The 23,194-nt window shown below is 56.1% G+C and overlaps 1 protein-coding gene and 1 non-coding gene across 8 annotated transcripts in view; one reads left to right on the forward strand and one right to left on the reverse strand.

Moving 5' to 3' along the window:
* Positions 1–3,388: 3,388 nt before the first annotated feature.
* TTC28 (tetratricopeptide repeat domain 28) overlaps positions 3,389–23,194 on the reverse strand; it is a 579,079-nt gene continuing 559,273 nt past the window's right edge. For 3 of the 6 annotated variants that reach the window (XM_024977805.2, XM_024977807.2, XM_059876197.1), the window contains 9 exons: positions 21,535–21,714; positions 19,228–19,948; positions 17,628–17,752; positions 14,762–14,993; positions 14,197–14,273; positions 12,888–12,911; positions 12,366–12,495; positions 9,802–9,909; positions 3,389–8,756 (listed from right to left, as the gene is read on the reverse strand). In XM_024977805.2, the coding sequence (XP_024833573.1) occupies positions 7,135–8,756; positions 9,802–9,909; positions 12,366–12,495; positions 12,888–12,911; positions 14,197–14,273; positions 14,762–14,993; positions 17,628–17,752; positions 19,228–19,948; positions 21,535–21,714 (3,219 nt within the window). In that variant the 3' untranslated portion in view covers positions 3,389–7,134. Of the gene's footprint in view, positions 8,757–8,882; positions 9,910–12,365; positions 12,496–12,887; positions 12,912–14,196; positions 14,274–14,761; positions 14,994–17,627; positions 17,753–19,227; positions 19,949–21,534; positions 21,715–23,194 lie in introns of those variants that run through there. The other 3 variants (XM_024977806.2, XM_024977808.2, XM_059876198.1) reach the window with 2 other exon arrangements.
* Positions 8,806–18,519, forward strand: LOC101903015 (uncharacterized). 2 transcript variants are annotated; one of them, XR_009490964.1, is made up of 3 exons: positions 8,806–8,889; positions 10,221–10,560; positions 12,911–18,519. It is a non-coding gene; the product is annotated as an uncharacterized protein (transcript). The 2 variants fall into 2 exon arrangements; XR_009490965.1 differs by lacking the exon at positions 8,806–8,889 and adding an exon at positions 9,891–9,970.

Raw genomic sequence — 23,194 nt, forward strand, 5'->3', positions numbered from 1 at the left:
TGAAGTCACTCAGTCGTATCCGACTCTTAGCGACTCCATGGACTGCAGCCTACCAGGCTCCTCCGTCCATGGGATTTTCCAGGCAAGAGTACTGGAGTGGGGTGCCATTGCCTTCTCTGTGAGCTCTGCTACTGGGATTTAAAATTATTTTAAAATTTTAGAACTTCTTATTTAGTATACGTATATTGAAGATATTTATATATTTAAGAACTTATTATTCCCTAAGGCCCAAATGCACAATTGCTGCAAGTCTAATAAATATCTTGAGATTGGATGCAAATTCATTTGGGAGGCAGAATGTTTCCTTAATGCCAACATGTCCCTTTAATGTATTTGGATCCAGATGTTTTGGCCTCATTTGCTGGAGTGGATGCAGCGTTAGTCTGTCAAGTTCCCTGCTGTTTGCCATTATTTAGTATTGTTAGAGTCTGTGAGCTTGCACTGTCACTGGGAGAGCTGAAGAAAGGCTTTAAATTGGAAAAGGTACCACCAGGCTGTGGCCCTTGTCCAGAATTCCTCAGGTTAAAAACAACAAAACAGGGAGTTCCCTGGTGGTCCAGAGATTAAGAATCTGCCTTGCGGGGACAGGAAGGAGGGAAGGAGAGAAAGAGAGGGCCATAGTGAGAGACAGAGAAAGAAAAAGGGAGGGAGACAGGGCAAGAGAGAGAGACGGGGGTGGGGGGAGGAAAGAAGAGAGAGATGAGGCAGAGAGGAAGGGAGGGAAGGACAGGGTGAGAGAGAGAAGGGGAGAAAGAGGCAGAAAGGAAGGACCAGAGAGAGAGAGAAGGCGGGAGGGCGAGAGTCAGGACACAGAGGGTGAGAGGGCAAGGCAGGACACGAGGGAGGGAGAAAACCAGAAGAATCCGGCAGACGGTGCGGGGACACGGGTTCAGTTCCTGGTAGAGGAACTAAGATCCGCGTGCCTGGGAGCAGCTAAGCCCACAGGCCACAGCTCCAGGGTCCCTGTGCCTCAAGGAGAGACCCCGCACGTTGCAGGGGAGACACCTCATGCCACAGCCTAGCAGCCAAACGACATTATTTTCAAAAATCTTTTTTTTTTTTAAAGTGACTATAAATAAAACATTAGAATACTAATATTACAAAGCAGCACCGTTGTACGTTCCCTGGTGGTCCAGTGGTTAAGACTCCGTGCTCCTGCCTTAGGGGGCCCGGGTTCGACCCCTGGTTGGGAAACTAGACCCCACACTCGGGGCAGCACAGCCTCAGGAACTAAGAGCAGTCCTGCTGGCTGTCTGTAAGGTCCCCAGCACATGAATACCAGACCCTCACCCAGGGCCGGGCTCTCCTTCTGGGAAGCGTCTAACAAACTTAGACACGCATATTCTCCAACTCTGACAGATTACACAAATCGTGTTTTCTAAGGTAACAGGGACCACACACCTGTGCTCAAAGATCCTCCGTGGCGCTGTGCTAACCTTGCATCCTTCCATCTACTCTGCAGATTATTAGAGTCACTCTCTGCTTTGACAGTAACAGTTTCTTAAGGAACGGCTGGACTGCGTGGAGTCCCCTCACGCCGACAGGCCTGTGTCAGGCTGGACTGCGTGGAGTCCCCTCACGCCGATAGGCCTGTGTCAGTCCCCTGGAGCAGGAGCGTCTCAGGTCCGCCTTCTCGTGTGGTCACAGGGTAACCCTTAGACCTCGGCGGCACCCCAGTTCTGAGTGGTGACGCGCTCCACAGTTTCGTGCTGATCGCTTTTCCGTGTGTGGGTGTGTTTATAGATACACCGCTTGGGGCAGAGCTCTGCCCTTGGGAATACCACGTGTGTGTTCATCAGCGACGCAAGATCCAGTGACTGACACGTAGATGCACTTTCAATCTACGTTTTCCTGGTTTTAACGGAGAAGGAAATGGCAACCCACTCCAGTATTCTTACCTGGAAAATCCCATGGACAGAGGAGCCTGGCAGGCCATACAGGTCATGGGGTCACAGACACGACCGAGCGACTTCACTTCTTCCTAGTTTTAAAGGCACAGGAATTTAATGGTCATTGTTTTATTTCAGATTTTCATGTCCAGGTTCATATATTAAATGGGCCTATACTTTTTCTTATACTGTCTATTGATCTTAGAATTAAGAATACCGTCGTGGAGTGATTTTAATATCTTATTTTTATACTTTCTTAAGCCATTTGAAAATACAGAGTACCACCGGTCCCTGAAAGTTTAGTGAAACATATGTAAAACCTTCTGGGTCTGTGTCTGGAGAGCTGGGTGAAGGGCGAGGAGTTAGACTCCGTTTTCATCTCTCAGGCCTGGTTTCAAGTTGTTTTTCCCTTTGTGCAACAGGGTTTTTAGTATTTTTTTCTAAAAGTTTATGTAAAATAATTTTTGTTGGGTAGTTGCTGAGAACACTTCAAGCATTCTTAAATTCCTTATGAAGCAGTTGATGTGTGTGAACAAGGAGCTGTGCACTGCAGCACTTTGAAGTCACGTGCTCACCATCCCCTGCATTTAGGGCCCCTCAACTGTGTAAAAACGAATGCCTAAAACATCCCAGGGGTTATCTTGCATTTTCACATATTTTGGCATAAAAGTATTCGTAGTATTTTCTGACTAATTTCTGCTGCAACTTTAGCTGTACCCACTTTTCCTTTTCTGTCTCACACGTACACGTGCAACACACACACACACACACACACGTGATCAACCTTCACAGAAATTGGTATAGTTTTCTTTTTTGGCAAAGTTTTCCCTGATCTTCTGTACTGTCTTCTGTGAGTTTCTGTGTGAGTCCCTCCCTCTACTCTCTGGGTTTGTTGTTATTGTGCTAACATCAGTCCTGTGCTCAGTGGCGCCTTCCTTCCCAACAGGCCAGGGCACACTTGTACCACAGCACTGGCTGTTCAGAGCATCCTGCCTCACTGGCTGGGCTTTAAACAGTTACACGTTTAAAATTAACCTTGAAAATACATATTTAGGTCTGTAATTTTTCTCTAAAAATGCCACTTTTCACTGCATCCACTAATTTTCATGAAATTTAAAATCAATTTTAAGCTATTAGTAATTTATGTATTTCCTGAAAGTAGCATGTAAGCAGAACTAAAAATAAGTTTATATTTTACTTTATCAGGTGAAAAAGATTGTGGTCTGCTGTGCAAACTTCCAGTCTTGAACAGAACAGGTAAGAAACTCCTCTGTCATTAATAGAAGTAAACCCCAGAAACTCCCATGGTGGCACCGGAGGCCTCTGTCTGGATACAGAAGGCCACCTCTGCTGTGCACTGGCAAACATGAGACAGAAGTATATTCATAAGGACAAACTCCAGACCGCAGTCTGTGTTCATTAATGACACGATCCCATGCGTACTGCAGAGAAACCTACAAAGTGTGGAACACGCAAAGAAAGTGACTCAGATACGGCACTTAAAACCAAGGGAACTCATGCTTTAATAGACACGGAAGTCACAAAGGAAGGCCAAGTGCCTTAGCAATCTCAATAAAAATACCAAGTTCTTTTTACATGGTAAATTTCATAATATAAAAAGTTTAATGCCATCTGGAAACTGTCATTTACAAAAAAAAAAAGTCCACATAGGCCAAGGGTGGCTAACACCGCACACAGGAGCATGAGTGCCACGTGGGGAAGGCATGTGCGCAGGGAGACGTGGCCACGTGTGTCCTTCCACGCGGCCCCTCTGGAGGACCTGGCACAGACGGGGGCCCAGTTCACAAAGCACAGGTACAAGTTCTTTTAGGTAAAAGAACAAAATATGTGATGAAAATTACACAGTTTTCACATTCTGCCTACTGACTAAAAGCAAGCCCGATTATCGTGTGGTGGTGGTTTCCCAGCCTGAACTGAAACTAGCGAAGTGACGGTTCTCCTTGTGGCTGGGGTGTGGGACGGGGACTGCTGGGCACCCGCAGCGGCGACCACCTGCCGGCCTCCCCCGGGCAGCCGAGCAGATACGGACGCGTGTACGGCGGCGTATGGGCTGGGGACTGTTGCGAGTGGGTGGAGGCAAGAACGTTCTCGTTTCTCTACACGCCAATACCAAACGCATCAGAACGCAAGCTTGAGTGGCTCGCTGTGTCTTGGTAAATGGATTCTGTTAAGATGAGTGAAGTGTGCAGAGCTGCCTGCATGGCCCACTGGTGAGAAGTAAGATCTACTGTCAGGGTTTGTAGGAGAGGGAGGTTTTATTGCTTGCGTATTTGCGTCTGATGGAGCAGGGGCAGGGGTTCCAGTTTCCTGAGCTGAAAAAGAAGTCCTGTCCAATGCTGCCTGCATACAGTGACCCAGCGACCCCTTCCACGTGGGGCGGGGAGCCAAGGACTCCTCCAGGGCCCGTCCCTCCCCTCCACAGGGCTCGGGTTCCCACACACCCTGTCTGTCCACAGCCTGACGTCCGCTTTCCGAGCCTAGAAACAGAACATGAGCCGGGTGTGTTTTCTGCCATGTGGACCAGGAGTCAGCAAAACGTTTTCATAAGAGGCTCTGTGGACCAAGAGGTAAAAATCACAATATTATGTAGATACTTATATAAATATTTTAAAATGTAAAATCCACTGCTAGCTCTTGGCTGTAAAAATCCAGGCCTCTGACCAGATTTAGCCTGGAGGTCATTTGCCAACCCCTGATCTGTACAAAGAAATCTGCAAATTTTACAATCTCACATAATTTTTAAGTGTATCCTTTTTTCAGGGAAGCCTAAAAAATTCACTTGGATTTTACATCCGTTTCACTTGAATAGAAAACACCAAGACTGACAGTAAACAGAAAGAAGTGGCAATTGGTCTTGATTTTATCATCTTTGCTTTCCTTCACTGAAGCTTATATCCAGGACCCAAAAAAAATCATATATTCCATTTGGCTTTTGAACATGAAACCTACAACAAATGTACTTAGACTAAAACCAAGTCAGGGTCCACGAGTCCTCCCAGCTGGCTTGGTAACCAGGAGAAGCGGTCTGGGTGGTAGGGGGCTGTGCTGGAGGTGGGCACCCGGGGCCGGAGCCCACGAGTCCTCCCAGCTGGCTTGGTAACCAGGAGAAGCGGTCCGGGTGGTAGGGGGCTGTGCTGGAGGTGGGCACCCGGGGCCAGAGCACAGACCGGCCTTTCCTCCGGGGCTCCTTGGCACTTGGGAAAGAGGCTGAGAGGTGCTGAGAAAGGACGAGCCTAACTGTCTACATGCGTGCGGATTCAGAAATTCACTTTTGAGGTTTGTTTCTTGTTATTGAGGACCTGATTTTGCTATCTAAATGCACAGTGCTTATAAGCTTGGCTTTCATTTGCTACATTGGTACTTTATTATCATTTACAAAAGCCATAAAGCTAGCCTCATAGTTGCTTGCTTCTTGATAAAGTACCTCTCTTCCAGTGTTGGGATCGGGGTTAGGATGGGAGGGAATCCTTGCTTTTGTCAACATGGCTGTTGGGTTAAACACAAAAAGTTTCTATGACGCAGCTCAGGAGAGTAAGAGAGATTGAGTATATATTATCGAGTATATATTATCTTTCCCTCTTTGCAGAGTACAGTGTGGAATAGACAGGTGGTCAGTGTGTGTGAATCAAGTGAGGCCTCCCCGAGGTTAACCCCCCCGGGTGTCGTCATGAGGCTGCTGCCAGGCCCCGCTGTCCTCTCCCCGTGGCAGGTGTCCTGGGACGAGAGGCTGCTGCCTTCGTGGGATGGACCTTCACAGTGAGGAGGTAGTAAGTAGGATTTCCACTTGAGAATTACCTAAAAGTGGCTTATGTTCTCCAACTGCACTTGGCACTAACATGATTTTCAGCATTTCCTTTCCTTATAAAATAAGTTAGTGGTTACCCCTTCTAGACTGTTCTTTTGTCTCATCCTGGCTGGCGGCAGTATCAGGGAACTATCATAGCTGGAGAAAGAGTCCCTCTTTTCTTTTTTTTTTCCCCTGTGACAACACGTTTAAGACCCTCTCTCCTTGTTGAGCAGTAACTCAGAGGTACATATCCCAGCAGAGGGCCGTGCTTCTGAGGCCGTGGACAGTAAGGGTCTGTCCTCAGATCACAGGAACCAGGGGCACCGGTCACACCAAGATGGGGTCACATGCAGTTCACAGGTGGGAGGTGCTGGGACGGTGGGAACCTGGCAGCAGATGTAGATAGGAGGGGTGTTTGAAGCCTGGAGTTGGGAAAAGATAAAATTAAGCAGGAAGTAAAGGGATAGGAGCTGGAAGGCTAGATTCTGGTTAAATCTAGTTAGCCATGAGATTTTTTTTTTTTTTTTTTTTGCTATTTTTTTCTTCTAAGGAAACTGAATAATTTCAAACTCCCCCCCCCCAAAAATTTGATAATTACTTATTGATGACTATTCAAAATTTGACGTTTTAAAAAACTTTTTGAGCTTTTAAAAATAATAGCTATAAATGCAAAGTACTATTGATAACAAAACCAAGTTGTTTATCCATGTACAAAAAAGGTCAGTAATGTTTTAAAAGCACAAAGTTGCATTTTAAATCACAATTGCATAGTTCTAAAATGCCTGGATAGGAGTTACGAAAATTTTCAAGTTTGGTTGACCATGGGGTTCCAAGGACATTTGTAGAGCTCAGGAGAGCAGAGTTCAGGACGGAAGCACTGTTTCCAGGTGAATTATTGCATCGGTTCTATGATGTTACAGTACCGTGAGACCAGAATTGCTACAATTTAATTACAAATCATTGGCATTTTTAAAACCGGTATCCTGTTTTTTGGCAAGTTTATAATAACACTTTCATGTAGAATTCAACTTGGATTTTACGCATCCCACCCCCAAGCAGCACCTGAAAGCCTTACGAAAGCTCGTATTCTGTGTCTAAAGGTACTGCATATATACCTCTTCGCAAAATATGTACTCCCTCTCCTCCCCCGCCCCAGAACCTTGACCATTTTTGTACAAAAGTCCTGTTGAATCGCATCAAAGATGAGAAGAGGGAGCTCACAGGTAAACATTTGGTGATGTGTGTAGAAAATTCCGTGCGCATCCTGTACCAGCTCCACATTAGTCCTGGCTTTTGGTGAATCTGCCCAGAGTCCTCGGGGGCCACCAGCGGGCGGGGCGTCTGGGCGGGCGGCGCATGCAGGGCAGCCGAGTGAGTGCGGAGAGCCCGGCCGGGCCGCTGCGCTCCGGGCTGCTGTCGGTGGGCACAGAAGATGCTTTAGCATTTAGAGGAAGGAAAAAATCTTCCAGGGGACAGAAACTTGTAGCCGTTTCCAGAAGGAAGTCTGAGAGGGCGCGTGGGAGCCGGGGCAGGTGGGCGGGCGGGCAGCGGCAGCGTGCTCAGCGAGGTGGTCTCCGTGCGCCAGTGTCCGTTGGGCGGGGCTTTGGGGGGGGTTTCTCCACGTCTCTGCAAAGACAGCTCCTTGAGTTCCAGCTTGTCTGCGCCCTCCTCCTTCTTGTTGTGCCGAGGTGACAAATTCAATAGGCTGAGGACATCTCTCTTGGAAGTCATGGTTCCAGGGGCCCCCCGGAGTATTTTCATTGGTCCCGTGGAGTGCTGGGGTGTGCTCTGCCAGAACATCTTCAGGTTGTGGACGGCCTGCACCTTCTCGTCGATGGCCGCCATCTTCAGCTTGTCGAGGTCGGGGTGGTCGGCGGGGCTGGACCGCGCGGAGCCCGCCGAGGAGTAGGAGAGAGCCGGGGAGGGTGCGCTTCCCGCGGGAGACTGGTGGCCTGAGCTGGGGGACATGTTCCTTGGAGATTTGGAGATGTGAGCGCTGTAGGGGGAGCTGGGGTACTTCAGCTTGAAGAGAGGCTGGTCGCTCAGGGAGGTCTGCGAGTCGGAGCCGGGCGACGGCCGGCCGCTGTGCTGGCTCGGGCTGTCTTTGGCGGACGCCTCGGAGGCGGTGGGGCTGCTGTACCCCGAGCTCACCTTGGGGAGGGAGGAGCTCCTGGCTGGGGGCTTTGGTTTGATGGTGACCGGCGACGACGACAACGCCGCCTGGCTCTTCTGGTGGGAGAGGGCGGGCCTGCTGAAGGCGCTGGTTTCGGACGCTCGGAAGACGGCAGCGCTGTTGGGCACAGAGATGCCATCTTCAGAACTGGCGCCCTGACCGCCACCCCTCTGAAGACGCTCCACTGCCATGAGATGGCTTTGTGTCTCCTCGAGAATCTTCTGTGCCAGCTCTTGAGGGTCAAGCTTTGAGTTACTTTCTTCTTGGGACTTCACGGTACTATCTGTTTCTGTGCTCGACTGGTCTGATTCTCCCGTATCTGAACTTGCTAGTTTTCCAACTTTCTGGAAGGGTGAGTTTGGGCTGGGAATCAGAGTCATTTTAACGGGAGAGTTTGGAGTGCTTGAGCTCACCGAGACTTTGACGCCGCCCGCTGTCCCCACGAGGGACTGCTTGTGGTCGGGTGAGAAGCCCGTCGGTGGGTCCTCCTGGGAGGCCGCCAAGGGCTCTGTGCTAATGATGGAGAACCCCTCGTACTCCTCCTCGTCCTTGGCGCCTGCAGGGCGGGCAGGCGGGGACAGCGGGCTCCGGGGCAGGGCAGCGCGAGGGGGGTAGGTGTTCTTGGACCGCTCGTAGTCCTGCCGTCCCCGAGGGACCGCGCCTTCTGACCCCCCGTCAGGCTTGGAGACGAAGCTCATGGAGGAGGCAATGGAGCTCAGGCTGTACACAGAGATGGCGTCTGAGGCTATGCTCTCTGCCCCGGTCGGGGAGAAAGGAGGGTGCTGGAAGCCCAGGGGCAGAGCGTTGGAGACAGACTGGGCCGAGGCCAGCGACTCCAGGGAGGACGAGCTGTCCAGGCTGAGGCGCTTGGGCAGCTCCGTGGAATCTACGACAAAGGAGCACAGTTAGAATTCTCTGTGGTGCTGACTTCTTTCACGAGCATCCTCATATGCATAGAAGCTAGAGTTATACACAACCTGAATTCGTCTCAAGCCTGGAAAACAGTCCTGTGGGAAAAGGTAAGTCTCATGCTGGGGACAGAAACAGGAGGGGCCCTGGTGCTGCAGACCCGCCAGCAGGCCCACCCCTACTTGCTCCCTATCTCCCGAGGCCCCGCAGCCGCCCCGCTCGGTGGCGCCCCTGCCCGAACCCTCACCCGTCGTCCCTTCCAGCTGCAGCTGCATCACCCCACATCCCAGCACCCTCCTCCCGCCTGCTCAGAACCCGCTCCAGGCAGGCTTCTGTCTCCCCAGCTCATGTAAAGGTCACCAGTGGTCACCGCCAAACTTGGCATTCACTGCCTGCTTCTGCATAGATCACACCCGGCTCTTGGGTACTGAACCTTCCCCGGCCCTGCCCCGTCTGTGACCTTGACCCCAGGAGGGCCCACAGGACAGTCCTGTTCGCCTGAGCCCTGTGGGCACGTCAGTGTCTCCACTCTGGACTCGTCTGACCAGCTGCCTACGAACATGTCCAAGAGGGAGCACAGACCAGTCCTGCCACCTTCACCATCTCGGCGAAGGCAGCCCAGCCTGGCAGCTGTCACCTCTGACCCCTCTGAGCACGTCTGTCAGCAGGCTTTGCCGGTTGCCGTCAAGCCTTAACGCCATTAGTGCCCGCATTCAGCCTCACTCTGCCCCTTTAGGGGGCAGGCTTGCCCCAGGGTCTGAAAACCGCCCTGCAGGCCAGCTCTGGGTACCACCCCTCCCTTGGCGCCTCTCCTCTGATGCCACCTGCACTCCCTCGTCCCTTAATTTCCTCGTCTGACATGTATTGTACGTGTGCACACCATAAGCTGAGGTCCAGCAGAACAGGGAGCTTGTTTTTTGAATGTTCCCTGACATACAGCAGACATTCACTCAATTCTTCCCCTTCCCAAACCATACCCAGGGCCGTGCCTGTAGCTCCTGGGAGCCGCGAGGCGCTCTTACCGAAGAGCGCGAGCAGGGCCTGGAGCGCAAAGTGCATGGTCCGTCGGTTGGCTTGTTTCCCGGTTTTCAGGATTACTTCCTCCTGACCGACCTCACAGAGATCAAAACCTAGAGAAACAAAGACCATAAACACCTGCTGCTTTGAGGAAGATTCCCGGGCCTGAAAAGGGTGTGCACTCTAGGGCTTCTCACCCTGTCCTGGGGAACCTGTGCAGACTCCTCGGAAAGCCCTGCCTGTACATCGGTCAAGAGAATGTCAGTCACGGGGACTCATGGGCACTGCGCCCCTCACACCCATGCAGGGGGCTCCCCTGACCGCTGTCCTTCCACAGAGCGCTGGCTGCTGCCCTGCCCTGCCCTCTCCAGAGAGGAGCTGGGGGTAGTAAGGCTCGCTGACACTTGTCTCCATTCTTTTGCAGGACAGTTCACTTAAAGACTGTTGAGGACAAACACTGGCTCCTCTGTTCGACTGGACATTTAAAGCTGGTGCAGGAGAAGGTGGGAAATTTGCAAGGACAGTGTCTCTGCGCGTGGGTACGGTCTGCCCCAAGGGCTCTGAGACGAGCTTCTCCGATGCTGCAGAATCTGCTCTGGGCTAGAGCGCCCACCAGGGACTCACTCTGCCCCGCCGGAGCCGCCAGGGAGCAGCCCCACGTCTAATAAGACCCAGCGCGGGCACAACAAAGGCCGGGCGGCTGCCTAACGAGCTGTTGCCGTAGCACTCAGACTCATCGGGGCCATGACGGAGGCAGCCAGCAGGTAAGGGCTTAGGGCCTAAGGGACTTGGCTCAGAACGTCTTCACTTAACCTCCCAGCAGATCACTGAGCTCTGCTTCAAACAGTGTGGACACTTGGGGCCAGCAGCAGCCCGGCGCTCCCAGGCCCTTTCCCGCCTCACCTCAGTGTTCCCACAGCAGGGACCCCAGCGCCAGATGAGAAACCTGTCTTTTTTATTCTTGTAATTCCTGTGTTGGGTCTGGGAACTGGACTCAATAGAGGTGCCTTGAACTCAGCATTCTGGTTGCTATTGGAGATTTCCCCCTCTGAACTCAAAAGTAAACAGACCCTGAAACCAACAGGAAGGTCTCAGAGAACTCAGCACTTAGAAAATGCGTGACTAATAACGTTTTAGTTTAGAATCCGCTATCAAGGGGACTTGAACTGGTTGTCCCAACAGAACTGAGTTCTCTAAATAAGCCACAGCCTGTGACTTGCTGAGGGCTGGAGGGGGTAGTTCTCCCGACTCGCCCTGGAGTATCAGTGGGATTCAGAAAGTAGAGGAGCATCAACAAAAAGCACCCAGGACCCCAGCCTGAGAGCGTGCCACGGGAGGACAGGAGCTGCTCCTCCTCACAGAAAGATCTCGGTTCCGGTCTTGCCTCACCTGCGGCCTCATACGAGTGAGACCATCCTGGGTGTGGAGCTGGTCCTTCTCACCCCTGCTCCACTTGCTCGTGACTATGCTTACTAGACATAAATGTACTGTGTTTATACCAAGAAGGCTATGGTCCTTCTTGGAAACTAGCAAATAATAAGAATCTTAAAAGACCTCAGAGTACCTACTGCCAGGGGATTTGGAACCCCTGTGGGGTTGTGTGGGTTCCCTCTTTGCCTCCAAAGACAGGTGGAAGCCCCCAAGTTGAGATGGGCTGGGAAGGGTCATCCAAATGGGCTAGAAAAGGCTCCCAGGCTTCCTGTGTGGGAGGAACATTCCCACAAGGCATCAGATCCCCACTCCCTCAGACTAAAAACCAAGGGCCTCCCACCAGTGTCTCGACCCCAGGATCTGCCTCAGGCTCTTCCCTCAGCCTGGACCTCTCCTCCACAGGCTCTGGGCCTGCAAGGCTCCTGCCCGTCTCTGTGACCCTGATGCTTCTGTCTGTGCTGGGGTTCCTCACTTCTGAGCTGCTCCCCTTAGGCTGCATCTTTCTGTGTGTCTGTCTGTCCCCTCTGGTATGAAAGCTCTCTTAAGAGCAGGACCTTCGGTCCTGTGCTCACTGCTGCCTCCCCCATGCCTGCGACAGGACGGCACAGCCTCTCAGGGTGATTTAGCAGCAGATGCGCCTGCAGTGAGGAGACGGCAGTGGTGCTGGGAGCTGCCTCAACTGGCTCTCAGCGCTGAAGCAGCAAGAGCGTCCTGACTGAAGGAGGATCTTGCAACAGGCCGTCCTAGGTTTCTGTGGTCAGTCAAAGGCAGTTTCAATTGTATTTTCTCTCTGCCAAGTCTGAGTAGCCAGTGACAGAGCCCGATGTTGAAATCATGACAGTTTTCCTTAGGCTGTAGTCACGGCTTGACTCCCAGCAGTACTGCAATCCAGCAGATTCATCTTAACATGATGACTCCGAGCACGAGGAGGAAACCACCGTGTAGGGGATAGGGGCAGCCGCAAGGCCGTCTGGGAGCTGTGCTGAAGCACCAGCCCTCACATTAGCCACTGAGTAATAAACACGGCAACAACGCTAAGACCCGAGAGTCTACCAATGCCACCCAACAGAAACTAGGAGGGAAACAGGTTAAAAAGAAAGGTAGAAGGAAAGGAGCCCCTTCGAGGACGCGGGCCTACCTAGAGCCGCCAGGAACTCGTGGCAGCCGGGGAGCCGCCACAGCTGGACGCTGATGGAGACCTGGATGGGCGCTGAGGCGAAGTCCTGCTCCTTCTCGCCGGCCTGCAGCTGCACCAGCACCTGGTGGAGCTGAGGGGGAGAGCGTCAGCCTGCGCCTGCCGGGCGCCCAAGCTGCCCGCGCGGGCACGGCACCTAGCAACCTCCTGTGTGCGCAGCGCCTCACGTTCTTTGCACGGGGCCTCTGTGCCTGCTGCCCTCTGTCCTCTCCATGGGAGCAGGGGAGCTCGGGGCGAGAGGAGGGGCAGGGGGCTCCCAGACACCTGCTGAGTGTGAGCACTCCCCCCAGGGCTGCTGGCCTGCCGTTCTGAGGGAACTTGAAATGTCAGATCCAGAGCAGAGTGGGCGGAGCCGGAAAGGGAGCCAGAGCCTGGGCTGGGGCGGACCTGAGCCAGCAGCGCGGGGGCGGGGCGGGCGGGTCGAGGGGCTCACCTGAGGACAGTGCTACTTAGAGTGGTACTCACCATTCCAACCATATTTTTAACAGCCTTCGGCCAGCAGAGTATAAGAAAAAGAGAGAAAGAAAGAGAAGAGAGTTTAGACTCAAGCACAGGTTGTTATGCACCACAAGCTGATCACTGCTGTAGGAAGCACCACACGGGCTGGCTCTGACCCGGCGGGCAGCGGAGAGGAGCGAGAGTCAGCAGGGACACAGGAGAAGGCGCAGCCACACCCGCCAGACGCCCCAGAGGTCGCCGCCTGCCCTTCCTCACCAGGACGGGGCACGGGACCGCGGGCCCTCGTGGCCACTCCAAAGCAGAGTCTCCAATTCGAGTGGCTCAGAAGTGCCTGCCGTCCCGGGGCAGGGGCTGTGGAGGTCCCCGTGCTGCCACCCAAAGCAAGAAAGTAAGCAGTTGGCTCCGATGCTCAGCCTCACCCTGCACACGCGCCTCTAGCCTTTTCTCTTGGAAGAGCACAGGCTTGTAGCCCTGAAGTGTCTTCCTGATTCTCCCCAACAAGCAGATCCTAACACTTATTACAAAATGAGCAGAAACTCACGATCAGTGAGCTATGCTCCGAATCAGGGTGGAAACCACCCAGGCAGCGGGGGGAGAGGTGCCAGGGCTGAACCCTCGAAGGAGCAGCTTATTTCCAGATAAACAGCTCCACTAAAAGGAAATCTGCTGATAAAGACCTACTAATGTATATTACTTTGTCAAATTATTACACTTCAGAAAACCACTCCATCCTCTTCAGGGGTCACTACATTGTCACCAGAGGGTTGTTCCAGACCCGCACAGGCCAAGAGGAAGATCTGAAGCTCGGTGGCCAATTCGAGAACGGCCTACATGATGCCAAGGGCTAGAATCCTCCAGTTCTCTAAATTAGATCTACTTTCTCCTAAAAGAAAGCACTTCATGAAAAACCCGCTAAGCAGTATCTTCCATGAGAGGTGACTGTGTTCACCACCGCCTCAGTGGTGGTTTTGTTTCAGGCAGGGGTCATGCTCTGACCTGAGAATTAGTACAGGAACACCTGCTGGCTTGGGGCGGTGGTGGTCAGGGGTGCCCAGTGCAGGAGGCCACTGGATGCAGAGGTCAGGAAGAGCCCTGAGACCACAGGGGACTGGGGCCCCTTGGGCGTCCTCTGAGGCCCTAGTGCTGTTGGCACTCAGCGCCCAGAGAGGGCCTGAGAACCAGCTCCTCCATGCTGGCCGATGTACCCCAGCACTTGCCTCTCCCTCAAATCCCGAGGGCTGAGCTTCCTGTCAGGGTCGGAGCTCTGTCCCCCAGTGTGGCCCAACCCCCAGGCTCCGCTTTCTGCTGAACTCACCCGGCTGATGAGCTGCTCGCCTGTCTCCGAGGCCGTGATGAGCTTGCAGAGGGCTTGGAGGGCAGGGTTGGGCAGACCTACAGCGAGGAGGAGGCGGCGTCATCTGGAGGGGCACACTGCACCCACAGTCTGCACCTTCCCAGGGGAATGCACCCCGAATGCTCAGCTTTGCTCCCGTTTTCAAAAGCTCAGCACAGCCAGACAGTGTGTCCAAGTCCCAGCTGGATGCTCTCTGAGAAGGGCAGCTGGAGGCTGCACGTGGTCACCCCAGGACCCTGACTGGTCGCTCAGGCAGCATCACCCCCTGCCAAGCGATGCAAGAAGGGGAGCCCTGTGACCATGTCACCCTGGGTTCAGCCACAGGGCTCTGTCAGGCCCGAAGCTGCCGACAAAACATTTGAGCCGTTGCTGTCCACCCCGCAAGGGGTAGAGCTGGGGGTCACAGATGGAAGCACCAGGCCGGAGGAGTCTGTGTCGGGGACTCCGGAGACCCCGGCTCCTCCCCGTCCAAGAGCGGCGGGGACCACAGCCCCCCACCCTGCACCTGCTGCCGGCCGAGGCTCACCCAGCAGGGACTGGACGGTGCTGCTGCACTGCTGGAGCCGGTCGCCCGGGTCGGAGGTTGGGAAGAAGACGGCTGCTGGCAGGCCGCTGGCCGGGGGGTCCAGCCGGAAGCCCACAGCGGTGAGGAGGGCCTGCCAGCCAGGGATGCCGCCCACTTTGTTCTCCACGCTCTGCTGGGACGTGTACATGGCGTTGCGCTGCCCGTTCTGAATGCGCTGCAGCGACTTCTCCACCTACGGGGGAAGAGGGTGAGGCGCTGCTCTGGGCAGGGGTGGGGACCCTGGTTTCTCTCCAGGTGGCTTCGGAGGAACACACAGCCAGTGTGGGGAGCGGTGTGGGGCTCACGGCCACACCCAGGCCTGAGGGCCACACAGCAGCAGCCAGCGCCCTGCAAGGGAGGGACCGCCACTCTCAAGAGCCAGCGAGGGCTGGGGGCTCCGAAGAGTCCTGGCCCTTCCCTAACGTGGCTCCGGGCTCTGGGCGCCTCCATGCACATGTGAGATCTGTCTGGAAACCCATCTCCTGCCCGGGGCCTGCCCCAAACCCTGCAGGCTGACTGCGCGTCACCAGGATGAGCCCTCAGGCCTTCAGGACCCCGCACACACACGAGGAAGTGCCCTCACTGGGCCTGTGTCCCCCAGGCCTCCGACTCCTCTGCCTGCGGCACTGACCTCTGGACCTTGTCCCGCACGTTCCGGGCCCACCAGGTAACAACCAGCCCCTCAGCTCTCCAGGAGCCTCCACGGCGCCTGCAGCAGCCACATACCTTCCCTCGGCCCCTTGACTCCGAGGGAAGCATCAGTTGGTCCTAAGATGTCCCCTGCCCTGCGCTCCCCTGGCGGGGACAGAGCACTGTCCAGGACACCCCCAGAGTACAACCCGCAGGTGCTGGGGGATTCCCCGGCTGCCCCGTCGTCAGGACTCTGTGCTCCCACTGCCTTGGGCCCAGGTTCAACCCCTGTGAGGGCACTGGGCTCCCACGAGCTGCGCAGCACAACAGAAAGTAAGAGAAGAATAGACAGCATCGCGTCTGGAGGCACCCTGAGTGTATCCAAGGTTTAAAAACAAAACCCTTTGTCAGGTAAACCTACTTTTAGGAACTGTACAATTGTGATTCACAAGTCCAAACTATAGGGAATTCCCTGTAGTTAGGGCTCTGCACTCCCACTGCAGGGGCGTGGGTTCAGTCCCTCATCAGGGAAGTGACGCGTGCCGCAAGGTACAGCCAAAAAGGAAAAACCGCGGGACGCTGGCGGCTGACATCACAGGTAGGAGGAAACGTGAGTTCCCGGGCAGGACAGACGGGCAGCCAGCTGCTGTCCCTTGTGCTGGGCAGGCCCTGGAGACACTGTCTGCTGGGTTGGTAGGGAAGGACTGGTGAATTCGACCCATGGGCCCTACACTCATCCCCAAAGATGAAGCCGAGAAAGAGGTGAGAATCCTGGATGAACTTGAGGGGCCCTGAGGCTGGATTCTGGCCCTGGGAGGCAGTGCCAACACCTACAGCAGGAAGGGGGGCACCGCCTGCCAGTGTCCTGGTGCTGAGCAACTTTAAGTTCAGCTTGCAGGCACAGGTTAAAAGAAGAGACCTTTGTAGAAGGTCTCCCCCAAATTCTCAAAGCTTTTGAGTGCATCTACCCAGTGGGTTGGGGGTACTTCCTTGTGTCCGGCCCGAGACACAAGGCCCGTGGGTCGAATTCACCAGTCCTGCCCTACCTACCTAGCAGATGGTCCCTAGCAGCACAAGGGACAGAGGTCAGCCTCCAGCAGTTTTGTTCACATACTGACTTCTTTAAAGTCGGAGAAAACCTTCAGACAGACCTGAGTAAGAAGAGTCTGTGGCTGACCCGTCACTGGAGCCTGCCCAGGCCCCTGGGCCATGCCCCCTGGCCAAGGCCGTGTCCACTCCAGGACCCCAGGAGAAGCCTTCGCCAGTTCTCCCCTCCTCGGCACCTCTGAGCTGCCAGGTGCCCATGGGGGAGTGTGGGCCTTGGATTTGCAATGAGCGTGGATGTGGTGGGGACTTCCCTGGTGGCTCAGTGGTAAAGAATCCGCCTGCCACCCCTGGGTCGGGACGACCTGCTGGAGGAGGAAATAGCAACCCATGCCTGAGCAGCCCCATGGACAGAGGAGCCAGGAGGCTACAGTCCATGGGGTCGCAAAGTCGGACACAACCGAGCGACTAAACAATAATGACGGCTGCAGTGTAGGTTGCTGCCGTGTGCTGGACAGCGCCTGGTCTTTCTGGCAGAATTCCAAGGAGGCTGAGAATTCTAAATTATTTGAAACTGCCTCTACGTTATCAAGATGAAAAGGTGGAACAAGTTTCATGTTACTCCTGGCTTGGTTTGCAACCTTTCAGTTCTGTAGACAATGGCTTGGGGACTCTGACTGTGTTGTCGCCAAGAGCAGGGTCAGACTTGAGCTCTTCCAGCTGACTTTAGGGAGAGGCCAGTATCCTCTAATTAAACCAGCTCTCAGCTATGGGGACCCTGTTGGGTGCCAGCTACTCACCTTTTCTCTAGCCCTCAAGGTAACCTTGAAAAGGTACATTTTTATCCGCTTCCACTCGCAGCTGAGGCTCAGAGAGCAAGGTCATTTGCATAAAGCCACAAGACTGGAAGTGGCTGTGGTCAGGCCTTACTTCAGAATCCCACTCGGCCGCCCCTCCAGGGTCTGGGCGAGGATGGTGAGCCATAGGTGACCACCCACCATGCCCACCGCTAGGACCAAGTGACTTGATCCACAGACATCGGGGACAAAGTCCCCTCCATCTGCTCACCCCCTGCCCCCGCTGCCGCGGGACCCCCAGCCTTACTGCTGCTCGAGCACCGCAGCCGCTTTCCCGAGGGTCCCGCGCCCCTTACCAGGTGCAGCAGCACGCGCAGGGCGTCCCGCGCGCGCTCTGGGTGCTGGAGGATCTCGGTGAGGGCCTGACTGATGAGCGAAGAGGGACTGTTGAGCTTCACATCGCTGCCGATAAGCATGAACCCTGTGAGGACACGGAAGCACCTCAGGGCGGTCCCTCCCCAGCCCAGCTTGTACGCAGACAGAGCAGGGCCTTCCCAGGATAGCTGCTCCAGGGGCTGGACCGGGGCAGCTATGCACGGGTAGCTTGACACACCCCACCTCCGCTTTAAGAAGCGACGCTGTCTGCTGGGCAAGCTGCTCAGGAAGGTGCCTTTGCGCTCCTGCTGTGCTGCCCTTTTTTCCCTGAAATTCACTGGTGTCTGCTGGAATGGAGGAGCGGTGTGCTCGACTCCTCAAGTTATCAGAGGAGGGGACAGGAGGCGGTTCTCCCCCAGACAAGCTCCCCCCTGGGCTGGGGGGAGCCACACGTCCGCCCTCCTCCTGCTTCCCCAGCACCCACTTCTGTGAGTGGGGCCTGGGCCTGGGGGAGGCACCGCAGAGCAGCTCTAGGAGCTCTAGCTCCTGCCCCGAGTAACGGGGGGAAGGGCTTCTAAGAATGAATGCACCAAGGCTGTTTTTAAGTCTGACGGCAGCATCATTAAACACCATTTCCCCCAAAACAAAGTTGGCTTTTCTGCTGTCACTGAAACTAAGCTGTGACCAAACACCACTTCCACGAGCACCCTGACAAGTTTGGGAAGGGGTCCAGTCAGGACTATGGCCAAGCACAGGGCTGGGTCCCCACAAACCCTGCAATATTCTGTGGGACCTTATAGGGACTATTTTTAAACATAAATGAATGGTGTATTTTTTGCCATTAAAACAAAGTGTAAATGTTTGAGAACAATATTTTTGGTGTTCCTGTTTTAGGAATCACTGCAGCATGGGTAGGATTGTGGCTCAGCTAGTAAAGAATCCACCTGCAATGCAGGAGACCTGGGTTCAATCCCTGGGTCGGGAAGATCCCCTGGAGAAGGGAAAGGCTACCCATTCCAGTATTCTGGCCTGGATTTTCCATGGACTGTATCGTCCATGGGGTTGCAAAGAGTCAGATACAATGGAGCGACTTTGACAGCTACGATGCAGCTCAGGTCACAGAGCCTGATGGAGCGGGACTGAACCCAGGTCCCCTGACAACCAAACCTCAGGTCTTTCTACAACACTGACCGCTCCTTCCTACAGTCTGGGGGTCACCGGAAGGCTGTAATGGGGCCCCCAGCACCCACTCGACACACTTGGACAGCGAGCTCTCCTGCTGCTCCCTGCTCAAATTCCTACCAGCGGAGTCAGGGCTGACTTGGCAGCAGGCCAGAGTCTCAGCCAGGGGACTCTCCTGGAGCCTCTGCGCTGTCCTTCCCTCAGGGTTCCCTTCCTCACCGAGCCCCCCCCCAAAACCCACTAGCCTGACAGGCGCCGGAGCCCCTGCCCCCAGCCCCCGGCCCCCCGCCCCCGACAGCTCCCGAGCCCCTACCCCCCCCCACCCGCCCCTGGCCCCCTGACAGGCACCCGAGTCCCTGCTCCCCACCCCGGGCCCTCTGACAGCACCCGAGCCCCTACCTGCCCAGTTGGAGGGGTGTGAGAAGGCCTTGCTGCTCTGCACCACCTTCATGGCCTCGCCCAGTGCCGCACTGGCCTTCAGGCCGTTCAGCAGGGACGAGTACAGGGCGTGCAGGAACATCTTGGAAGCGGCCACAGGCACAGGCCACAGAGACACGAGGACACACTGAGCACCCGCCGCCAGGAAGGCCCGAGTCAGCGCCACCACCCCATCGGCCGTGATCCTGCTGCTGGACTCCTGGGAGGAGCCGAGCACCACCAGCTTGACGGGCAGCCGCAGGTCCAGGATGTCGGCGGCCGTGAGCAGCAGCTCCTGCAGCGGTGGGCAGTCTGAGATGCTCTCGCCGTCGCTGGCGTCGTCCTGCACCCGCAGGGACTCAGGGATGGTGTAGGGGTGGCCGAAGGAGCTCTTGCCGCCTGCAGGGGCGCCGTCCACACTGGGCGTGAGGACCAAGGCCGAGAGTTTCCAAGAGATGTGGGTGGCGAAGTGGACGCACTCGGCCTGCGTCAGGGCACTCATGACCCGCTCTTTGGTGGCCACGCTGCCCACCAGCGGCTGGCAGCCCAGCAGCTCGGACACCATGTAGGCTTCCTCCTCGGCTGACGGCATCGGGCCCCACAGCCACCTGTCCATCACCGCCGACGGCAGCTTGGGGTTGCCGACCACCGCCGCCATGGACGTGGAGCTGGAATAGGCGGGCGGGCTCTTCCTCAGGTGAGACTAGGAGGGGAGGAAAGGCAGCGAGCATCCGTCAGGGCTTCTCCTGGCACTCGGAAGCCAGCTTGGGCGGGGCCATGTCCAGTATGGCCCACCTGTCCTCCTGATAACCTCACTCACTCCACTTTTCAACACCTTCCTGACACAGCACACGACTGGCTGAGGATCACACCTGCTGTGACAAGCTCTTGGAAAAAACCAGACTAGACGGGGTGGGAAGACCCCATGCTGTTTGTCAAGCGGGGGGAGGCGGGGGTGGTGCTGGAAGCGGGGGCAGGGTGTGCAGGGGGTGCCAGGTCGCCTGCCCCACATCTCCCTCCCACAGGTCTCCCTGTGAACCCCTCAGTAAGGGGGAACCCACGCCCGATGCCACAGGGGCTTCAGGGGTGGCTTTGTTTAAACCTGCAGAGAGCAAGTCACTCTCAGGGGAAATAGGGCCAAATTAAGTCCCTTCGAGGCACTACCGCTGAAACGATTACAGTTCCCTCAAAAGAGAAACCCCTGAATTATAAAGTCAGCATAAAGAAGCCCAACAAAGTTCTGATTTCGCCCGACAGTGCCTTCTGATGCACTGAGGAGACACACCAAGTGTCAAATTTTTTCAAAATTATTTTCTGGTCCTTCCACCCGGTGCTGCCTTCCACTCTGGGAGAGAGCAAGGCCTGTGGGGAGCCTGTCGGAGACGGGACTCCCCTGTCCCTGCTCACCTTTGCCCCCTGGGCTCCCGGCAGCGGGACGGGTCGGCCCTCAGGCCGGATGCACACAGCTTGCTCAGTCAACCGTGGGCATGAGGAAAACTTGGAGAAAATAATTTCTTTCTCCTTGAACTGAATCTGTCCCATGTGAAGGGTGATCCAGCAACAAAAACAGTCAAAACTAAGATCTCCAAAGCCCATGGGGCAGAAACTGGCTCGGTGGAACCCTGCCAACAGCCAAGGTCAGCAGAGGCTGAGGTGGGTCCCATGCAGGCGCCTGCGCCCAAGCCTGGGGCAGAGTGCCGGGGCAGGAGGGAACCTGGGTCTCAGGGTCCCTGGGCGAGCTGAGAGAAGGGAAAAGGGTTCAGGGCTGGTTCCGAAGGCCCTCTAGTCAGGCAAGCAGGGCCAGGGGCGGCAGTGGGGTGAGCCCTGACCCGCGGGGACCCACTGCTGCCCCCTTGAGTCCACAAAGTTCATCCTGTCCTGATTTTCACTGTCCCCTGAAGGCCACTCATCGTGTGGGTTCCTTGTCGCCCCGTAGGGCTCTTCTCCACTTGACGCCGATCTCATCTGTCTGCCCTCTCTGCCTGCAGCCCCTCCACCAGGCAGACGCAGCGCCTACTCCTACTCCACGGTCAGCATGTGAGCAGGCCCGCCCTCAGGGGAGCGATCCGCCTCCACAGGCGCGTGACCCGCCTCCAGCCCAACTCGGTGCCAGGACTGAGCTCCCATTCTGGTGTCAAAGCAAAGCAGCGGAGACAGAAATGTCTCCTGGGCGCCTCCTGGGTAGCGGAGGACTGTCGGGTCAAAGGCTGTCCCCGCCTTTAGACAGATCTGCTCTGAGGTCCCCGCGGCCTCTGGCCGTGGCCCAGCTCACCGGGCAGCCTGACTTACCTTGGCCTGCGGGCTGAGGGAGCGGATGGAGGGGACGGCAATGAGGGCAAAGCGCTCGTACAGGTACTCGTTGGAGGAGCTTCCCTTCAGGAGGGCGAACGGGATGAGGTAGAGGTCCCCCTCCAGGACCAGGACCAGCTGCCGGTGCCGGCCCACTGGGCCGCTGGAGTGCATCAGGCCCTGCAGGGGAGCGAGCAGCTGACAGCCGGTGGATGCCTGCCCCCCAGGGGTGCACTCGGGGGTGGGGGGGCGTCCTCCTGCCTCGCTGGCCCCACCCCGAGGGGGAGGGTAGAGGAGCACAGCCAGGAGGAGACGGGTGCCCCGTCACGGAGGGGGTGTCCCCAAAGATAAGGCCCAGCAGGTCATCTGGATGTTTCTACAGGAGGCAGGTGTTCAGGCCAAGGGCAGTTGCCCTGAAAGTGCCAGGGGGCCCCAGAGCAGCGTGCAGCAGCCTGTCACACAGCACTGAGCGCTCGGCCGGGGTGGGACACACTGACCGCGGATGAGAAGCGAGACCCAGCGTGTGGACAGAGGCTCTGAGACCAGGACGACATCCCTGGAGGAGGAGGTTCGACTGCAGGGCCTCGAGCCGCCTTGGGGCCTCCATGTCCCTCCCTGGCTTCGCAGGGCTGCCCCACCCAGTCCCGTGACTGGTGGGGCCCCTGACGCTGACAGATCCCCCGTTATCACTCCTGGAAGGCCGGGCGGGACCCGAGGGGAGGGCACATACAGACCAGACAGACACCTCATCCTCCAACAGAGCTGCTGCTGGAGACTAAGGCTGGATGACTAGATAAAGAAAAGCAGGCGGCGACTGTGAAGACTGGACTGGACCCGGGGTGGGTGTGAATAAAGATGAAGCGGCCACAGGAGCCTGTGGGGGAAGGTGAGGGGCCCACAGACAGCTGCACCAGGTGCCGGGTGGCCCTGAGCCGAGGCGCTGGCTCAGGGAGGGTCACAGCCAGGCGCCCCTGCCCTCGTCCCTCTGCTGCCCGAGCTGCCGCGCGCCGGGGGGTGAGCGCTGGGCTGCAGGTGCAGGGGACGCTCAGCAATGACGACTGAAAGCTACCAGGACTGTATCCAACCAGAAGTGCAAAGGTCCAGATTCAGCCCGCTCCACTGTACTCTCTGAACCACAGACAACAGACCACTGGCTCCCCTGGGGAGTCTGAGAAGCGGAAGAATCTGGCTGTGGAGAGGCAAGACCAGAGGGCTTGGACTGGACCCAGGGTCCAGTCTCAGCCACGTCAGCTCTGGGGGCTGCTCACGCGCAGGGGCCTCTCTCAGGCCAGGGTGGTGACGACGAGCCTGCACACCCTCGGTGCAGGCGGGCCTCGGCTCCCCCAGAACCTGCTGGGGTCAGGCTGAGACGGGGGCGGTCAAACATCAGCTTGAATCAACCCATGAGCCCTGACCCAGGGGAGGACACCGCTTGCCCGGTGGACAGGCTGGCGTTCTCGCCACTTCCGTGGCCCAGAGAGCTGGCTGGTAAGTGCCTCCATTCTTCCTGCTCCTCATCAGCTGTGGAGACGCCTTGGTCCTCAAGTAATGTCTGTCCTCGTGGGAATGTTACTCCAGAGTCTCCAGCAGAGACCAGACAGCCTGGCGGTGCCCACCCCACAGGCCTGGTGCCCCGTCCACACCTGGGCGTCAAAGGCCA

This window comes from Bos taurus, chromosome 17 (assembly GCF_002263795.3).
Source record: "Bos taurus isolate L1 Dominette 01449 registration number 42190680 breed Hereford chromosome 17, ARS-UCD2.0, whole genome shotgun sequence".
Taxonomy (NCBI): Eukaryota; Metazoa; Chordata; class Mammalia; order Artiodactyla; family Bovidae; genus Bos; species Bos taurus.